At 41.8% G+C, this 8,707-nt stretch overlaps 1 protein-coding gene across 1 annotated transcript; it reads left to right on the top strand.

Annotated features, from left to right (window-relative positions):
- The first annotated feature begins 5,642 nt into the window (after positions 1–5,642).
- Positions 5,643–7,246, top strand: LOC121871312 (barH-like 2 homeobox protein). The gene is made up of 3 exons (XM_042373530.1): positions 5,643–5,711; positions 6,063–6,271; positions 6,913–7,246. Exons 1-3 carry the CDS (start codon positions 5,643–5,645, stop codon positions 7,154–7,156), a joined length of 522 nt encoding a protein of 173 aa, XP_042229464.1. The 3' UTR covers positions 7,157–7,246.
- Positions 7,247–8,707: the final 1,461 nt, after the last annotated feature.

The following is an 8,707-nucleotide window of genomic DNA, read 5'->3' on the forward strand; positions in this document are numbered from 1 at the left end:
GAAGGCAGAGGGAGAGAAGTTATGTGAAAATATACTGCACAGTGTAGCATGTTAGTTGAATCACCTGTTGCTAGCTGCATGGGGCCATCGTGTGCGCGTGCGGGCCGACAGGTGTAGCAGCCAGGTATCAGCTCCCACACTGCGGCCTGCTGGCGGGGTCACACTGCCTCACTAACCATATTGTCACCTCTGAAATATGTTACACCTAGTGTTTAATATACAAATATGTTATGTATACCGTTTATAGGAGAGTGAGGCAATTTCTCTCTCTCCTTCATACTTTTACAGTTCATTTCAACTTTACTATTTAAGTATTTCATTCCCAGACGAAAAATGTCACAACAGTATTTCCGATTACGTTAACTCTTGCTACTTCTTTTATAATAGATTCCCATCACCCACATCCAAACAGATAAAAAGAAAAAGGAAATATTTTAAATTATTTACATCCTACTTCATGATCGAATGTTTTCAGACGCGAGAATTATAACACTGCCGCCACAACACATACACTACTGGCCACCTGGCGTGCTGGTGTTATCATGTATAACTACACTTCAACAACTCGAGACTTTAAGCGCATGCATATTGAAGGTCTAAAATCGTATTTAAGGTCTGTACTCGCATGTTTAAGATCTCTACGCGGGTACTTGAGGTCTCTACACGCGTATTTAAGGTCTGTACTCACATATTTAAGGTCTATACGCACATATTTAAGGTCTCTACGCGAGTACTTAAGGTCTTTAAGCGCCTATTTAAGGTCTTGACGTGCGTATTTAAGGTCTTGACGTGCGTATTTAAGGTCTTTAAGTGCGTATTTAAAGTCTCTAAGTGCGTATTTATGGTCTTTAAGTGTATTTAAGGTCTCTACGCGCGTATTTAAGGTCTCTACGCGCATATTTAAAGTATTTAAGCGCGTATTTATAAATCTTTCAAGTTTTAATTCTAAAATGTCTATTTATCTCTGTATCTAAATAAGCGTGAAAACGTCGTAGTCACGAGAGGAAAAATCTGACAGTTTAACAATAACAGAGCCGGGCAGCAGGCGGTAGCAGTTCCCCGTAACGGACTTTTAAATGTTTTAAGAATTGCTGGTGAGCGAGGCCTTTGTAGTCCCCCTGGCGGCCATTGTCCCAACCTTGTATTGTCGACTTCACTAACGACCTGGGAGTTGGTTCTTTTCGCTTATGGCTATTCACTTTTTCTGGATGTGTATATCGTGTTTGTCATTGATTGGGACGTAATCCTGGATATGTTAGGGATAATTGTTGGTTCCCGTCAGCCCCAATCCACTGGTCAAGCCAAGAATTCGATTTATTTACGTCAGACAGAGAAAGAATCCAATTTATTTTACTTCTCTTTTAGATAACATTGTGCTTTATTTGTGAATATACATGCTATATTTAGGGAATATTAATGTAATGCTTAAGGTCTGCTTACCTGGAGAGGAAGTTCCGTGTTCAGAAGTACCTCAGTGTGGCCGACAGATAGTAGGCCCTATATATTATTTTGGGGACGAAACTTAATTTAATCGACGTAGTTAACCATTGCTTGTATACCTGAACTGTTTATGTACTCGTTGAATCAATGTTAACTAGTATTACGATTTCAATCTATCTAATTATATATTTACCTATTACAGTCAGTGGGTGTTGACGTGTTCACAAAAGGTAGCACGTTTATGTACGTCTCACAAAGGAACATTATGAGTGGCTCACAACTCGTGGGAATTATGTGCCTGTTAGCTTTATGCCCTGTGTGTGTGTGTGTGTGTGTGTGTGTGTGTGTGTGTGTGTGTGTAGAGATTCAGCAATGGATCAGATGTGCATCTCAAGCCTTTGGCAGACTCCGTACCCGTGTCTTCAGCTGTAGGGAGCTGATATTGTCTACAAAGTTACACGTATATCGAGTAGTGGGTCCTCCCCACCCTGCTATATGGCAGCGAGACATGGGTCACATACAGGAGGCACATCAAGGCACTTGACAACTTTCACCAACATAGTCTACTGTACGTTCCATCCTCCGAGTTCACTGGGAAGACAAGAGAACAAATGCCAGCATCCATGCTGATGCCAACTGTAGGAGCATCGAGGCTACCATTATCCATGAACAACTACGCTGTACTGGCCATGTTACCCGCATGGACGACAGTAGACTGCCAAAGCAGCTACTTTACAGTTATCTAACGAATAGTAAACGTAACGCCGGCGGGCAACTGAAAAGGTATAAGGATAGTCTTAAGACAAACCTGAAAAAGTGCCAAATCGACCCCCTCACCTGGGAGACGATTACTCCACACCAACGCTTGGAGGAGCACCACACGAGAAGGTCTCAATACTTTCGAGTTAGCCCAACTATATACCGAGGCAGACAAGCGCCAACGCCGGAAAGACGCTGCCGCCGCCCCTCCCGCAGTCGATGTAGCCCTCCACATGTACAACATCTTTGAACAACTCTGCCGGTCCCGTATCGGCCTCTTTAGTCACCTCAAAACTCACCAATGAAGGTGACATCTTTAATAATTCATATTATTTTATCATAGCTGGATGATCGTCATACTCGATTCCGAGTGACAGCAAAGTAGTAGTAGCAATATAGTGTGTGTGTGTGTGTGTGTTTAAACTCTTAGAATCTTGCAAAATGAAACAAAATATATCCGTGTACAATACTGTATAGAATAAATAAATACAATACACTAAAAGATATGTATAATTAATTGAACGATAAGGTGCTACGAATAATAATCAATAATATACTTACTACGCTACCCCGAATGGCCTTCCACAAGACAAACTTTGTGAGCAGTAGAAAACGATGCCCTCACCTCCCTACACACAGCTTAGTCACAGTAAATTACAAACTACGGTACACGTAAATACAATAACTGAATACTGTACCGCCCTAAAGTCCCTAATAGTAAAGTAAGCTACCCATCCAAGATTTGGGTGAAATAGGGATGCCCTGAGTTCGAACCATGGACCCGTAGGACAAAAGGCGAGCACTGTATGAACTAAGCCGCCGCATATAACATACAGTACACAGCGGTAGTCAGTTATAGGTTAATGTGGGAGATCCTGCCTAAATTAACCTTAACATAGTTTTACTAATTCAATTTAACCTAATTCATCCTTTTACCTATCTGCCTAACTTAACCTAACTTTGACTTACTTAATATTAAAACCTAACCTAACTAAACCCAAAATAATTATCCTTCGTCCCCAAAGGGTTTAGGTCTTTATAGGATAAACCATCGTCCTCAAAGGGTCATAGATTGAACCATCGCCCTCAAAGGGTCATAGATTGAACCATCGCCCTCAAAGGGTCATAGATTGAACCATCGCCCTCAAAGGGTCATAGATTGAACCATCGCCCTCAAGGTCATAAATTGAACCATCGCCTCAAATGGGCGACCATCGCCTCAAAGGGTCATAGGTGAACCATCGCCTCAAAGGGTCATGGATTGAACCATCGCCCTCAAAGGTATAGATTCATAGATTGAATCGCCCTCAAAGGTCATAGGTGAACATCGCCTCAAAGGGTCATGGGCTAATAGCATCACCCTCCAAAGGGGTCATAGATTGAACCATCGCCCTCAAAGGGTCATGGAATTGAACCATCGCCTCAAAAGGGTCATAGATTGAACCATCTCGCCCTCAAAAAGAGGGTCATAGATTGAACCATCGCCCTCAAAAGGGTCATGGGTGAACCATCGCCCTCAAAGGGTCACCGTTGAACCATCGTCCTCAAAGGGTCATAGATTGAACCATCGTCCTCAAAGGGTCATAGATTGAACCATCGTCCTCAAAGGGTCATAGATTGAACCATCGTCCTCAAAGGGTCATAGATTGAACCATCGCCCTCAAAGGGTCATAGATTGAACCATCGTCCTCAAAGGGTCATAGATTGAACCATCGCCCTCAAAGGGTCATAGATTGAACCATCGCCCTCAAAGGGTCATAGATTGAACCATCGCCCTCAAAGGGTCATAGATTGAACCATCGCCCTCAAAGGGTCATAGATTGAACCATCGCCCTCAAAGGGTCATATAGATTGAACCATCGCCCCTCAAAGGGTCATAGATTGAACCACGCCCTCAAAGGGTCATGCAGATTGAACCATCGCCTCAAAGGGTCAGTAGATTAAACTCATCGCCCCAGCGTCATAGATTGAAACCATCGCCTCAAAGGGTCATAGATTGAACCATCGCCCTCAAAGGTTCATAGATTGAACCATCGCCCCCAAAGCGGGTCATAGATTGAACCATCGGCCCCAAAGGGTCAGATTTGAACCATCGCCCTCAAAGGGTCATATAGATTGAACCATCGCCCTCAGCGGGTCATAGTAGATTAAACCATCGCCCCAAAGCGGGTCATAGATTGAACTATCACCCTCAAAGGGTCATAGTGATTGAACCATCGCCCTCAAAGGGTCAGTAGATTGAAATCCATCGCCCTCGTGTCATATAGATTGAACCATCGCCCTCAAAGGGTCATAGATTGAACCATCGCCCTCAAAGGGTCATAGATTGAACCATCGCCCCTCAAAGGTCATAGATTGAACCATCGCCCTCAAAGGGTCAGATCGGCCCGGTCATAGATTGAACCATCGCCCTCAAAGGGCCGCAGATTGAACCATCGCCTCAGCGGTCAAGTAGATTGAACCAGGCCCTCAAAGGGTCATAGATTTTCGAACCATCGCGCCCTCAAAGGGTCATAGATTGAACCATCGTCCTCAAAGGGTCATAGATTGAACCATCGCCCTCAAAGGGTCATAGATTGAACCATCGCCCTCAAAGGGTCATAGATTGAACCATCGCCCTCAAAGGGTCATAGATTGAACCATCGCCCTCAAAGGGTCATAGATTGAACCATCGCCCTCAAAGAGTTAGACCGTTAGAAATTTAATCATCGTTCATTAAGGGTTACTTCTTAAACCAGCGTCTAAAAGATATTAATTATCTACTGTACACCATAGTTTCGTTCTACAGACGAAGCTACAACAGTTGCAGTTAATATGTATATGTGTGTTGCAGTAAATTTCCGAACTGTGTACTGACTATAATAATTGTACTTCAGGTAAAGTATTACTGCGTGTCTCGATAGTCAATATATTCCATAATTAATTACATCATCCTTAAACGACTGGATATATCTCCTATTATCAATACTACAGGGTGACTTAAGGAAGGTACACCACATACAGGATTACAGAGAAGTAACATCTATCACCTACAGTATCGTATTTTAACTCTGGATAATAACTCACACAGAAGTTGTATATTTTACGAATCAATTTATAAACACTGATGATAATGTACAAGATTATACTAAATAGATTAATAAATATTTTTCTCGGCAGATGATAATGGTGACGTCTCGCAAGACTGTCATGCCCACCCATCACCGCCCTCACCAAGCAGCATTACCACCTCCACCACCATACCCTCTCACACACTCACCTCACACGCCTCCACGCTCACCACACACACCTCAACGCTCACCTCACACGCCTCAACGCTCACCACCCTCACCGAATCACTACTCGCAGCCTCCACGCCAGCAGTGGTGAGGGCGCCAACGGCAACTATACTGACCACGCCCACCCTCACCAAACTCCCGTCCGGCACGCCCACCAGCCCGCCCATGCTGGACACCTCGAGGAGTCCGTCACCCGGGGGCGAGGACCCACCTGACGATGCTATGGGAGACCTGGTGAGATAAATGCCCACTTTTTATAGTGTGTGGTGTGTGTGTGTGTGTGTGTGTGTCTCCAAGCTTCTTTACACAATATATTTGGATTACCTCACTAGATTTTTTCAAGCTGTTTTCTTTTTCTTTAATAACGTTTCTGTAAGACCAGTAATTTTGTAAAAAAACAAAACAACTCAGTATCGTAACATTACATTAACCTATAGCCTAACCTAACCTAACCTGGTCTAATCTTAATCTAACCTATCATAACCATACCTAACATAACCTTAGTTACTGATGCGTAGTAATACATTATAACATTTAAGACCTTAGTTATTGAAGCGCAGTTAAACATCAACATCCTGGACGCAGGTGTGTGAGGTGGGTGACGGAACCAACAAGAGGGAGGAGGAGAAGAAGAAGCCTCGTCGCCGGAGGACAGCCTTCACCCACGCCCAGCTCGCTTACCTGGAGAGGAAGTTCCGTGTTCAGAAGTACCTCAGTGTGGCCGACAGATCCGACGTGGCCGAAGCTCTCAACCTGTCAGAGACCCAGGTGAAAACTTGGTATCAAAACCGCAGGTAAGAGAAGGTTATAGTTATGCACGGGTTTCTAAGATCCTGTAGTCTAACACTTACTGTTGTCTTATCTGGAGCTGGGGGGGGGGGCGTATTACGGACGGATCACATCCAGACATCGGATTTATTTGCACCTAGATGATTATATTCTAGTGTTTCAGAAAATGACCATAGGTTGTCAGTAGTGTTTGTAAATTAAACATTAAGGCTTAATTTTAAATGTTACGAAGATAAATTTCAGTTAATGACCTTATGAACCTATTAATTGTTTGGTTTATTACAGTCCTTGTTAGTTATGGTGTTACATTACTGTTATTATCATTAGTACCATAGTATAGTAGCAGTAATGTATGTAATATTTGTAATAGTAGTGGGAGAGCTGTGGCCGAGTACATAGTTTTCGCCTCCAGTCCTATAGCTCGCTGCCTGGGCACCCCCAGTCTACCCAGCTGAATATGGGTACCTACTTTATGTTGAGAAAGCGAAGGCGGTTGAGTGCAGCGACAGCCTGACTTCTTCCGTGTGTATCGAAGGGTTTAGTATATGTACTGTAGTGTGTTGTAGTCAGACTGCCCCTTATGGTTCGTCACACATGTGGAACCCGTTTTTCAGTAACAATAGTAATAGTGACATGTGTATTGCAGGACCAAGTGGAAACGCCAGAATCAGATGCGCTTAGAACAGCTGCGTCAGAGTGCAGGTGTCGGGGTGGACAAGGAGTTACTAGGGGGGTCTGGGGGCGATGCCAGCTCCCCCACCGACCATCTGGGTGTGGTGGCCCCTACGTGTTGCCCCCCGTACTTCTTGCCTCCCGTAGATCGTTCCTGTTTCATCACCACTGCTGGACTGTTTACTCGCCTGCCCTACACCCCCTCCTGCCACTTGTGACCCCAGCCTGACCCCTGACCTCTCTCCTACACCCCCTCCTGCCACTTGTGACCCCAGTCTGACTCCTGACCTCTCTCCTCCTCCCCTTCTTCTTCCTTTCATCTCCTTCCTCCTCCCCCACACCCCTCAACCCCCCACACTTTACTCTAAGAACTGAACTTTCCTCACCAAATGGTCAATATAAGCCTGGCTAACATGTCCCAAATACCCTGTATATAACCTGAGTGTTATTTGTACTACTGTGTATATGTATGTGTGCTCGAGCGACTTAATATTTGTGTGTAAAATATAAAATAGTTAAGTATTTAGATATTTCATATACATTCAGAAACATTTACTGTACACTAACCCTTAGTTTATATATACAAGAAAAATAATTTGTGTTGAACTTAGTGGAATGAATTAAATGTAAAATGAATGCTAAATGAATTATATCTTAAGGTTTTCATAGACACAAGTGCAAAGTATTCTGGTATGTCAACAGCTTACACCAGGACGGAAGTGTTCACTTTGTATAATAATTATCGTAATAAAACCAACAATGATAAACTATACTCACTTGTAAATAATAATATATTATTCTCAATTGTAAAATCTTTTAAAGAAAAAAGGCGGTACCAATAATCTACTAAACCTGCCTGGAAAATCTCTCTTTCTGTGCAAAATAATATCTACGTTCAATTTATTCATTCTTGTTTTCCTATTCACTAACAAATCCCATATTTAATTATCTATTCACAAACTCATCAAGTTCCACTAAGTTTATCACAGGTATTAACTTAATAAACTTAATTAACTAATAACACCTAAACAACTTTCTAAATGTTAAAATTACTTGATTATGAACATGTATTCAGCCAAGGAAGGTCATCATGGCATGGGCGAGGTGTTGTGGGGATGGTAGCCGATGTTTCTAATATATTTCTGATTTGTACGATATTTTAAACTGATTTATGTATATAAATGATTTGATGGTAAATTTAATATTGTTAAATGAGTAGTATCAGTAACAAACCTAACCTAACCTGACCTGATTTTTTTTACAAAACCACTTAACCTATAGCGCAACCTAACCAATTTACCGCAAATCTTAAAAATGTAATAATGTTAACAACAAAGGCCACTATAGAAGATATATATATATATATATATATATATATATATATATATATATATATATATATATATATATATATATATATATATATATATATATATATATATATATATGGAATTAAAATAATGAAAACGGAATGTCAACCCAATTTTGCAGACATTCCACGGCGTCCTAATGATTTAATCGACTAAATCTAAAAAGAAAAAATCAGCCCAACCCAAAAAGACATAATCGGTCCAGTTATCCTTAAAACACGTAACGTAAATACTAAGCTTTATTAATACAAAGGTTATGGTGTGCAAATGGACATTATTCCTGTATATCATTTTCTTTTGGTGATTTTTACATTAGGGTGCTTAAAAGTAAATACGATATATGTCGTCTTTAGTGTGTGTGTGTGTGTGTAAAGGTTGTCGTGTAGTTCACAGCCACAA

This window comes from Homarus americanus, unplaced genomic scaffold (genome assembly GCF_018991925.1).
Source record: "Homarus americanus isolate GMGI-L3 unplaced genomic scaffold, GMGI_Hamer_2.0 scaffold45698, whole genome shotgun sequence".
Taxonomy (NCBI): Eukaryota; Metazoa; Arthropoda; class Malacostraca; order Decapoda; family Nephropidae; genus Homarus; species Homarus americanus.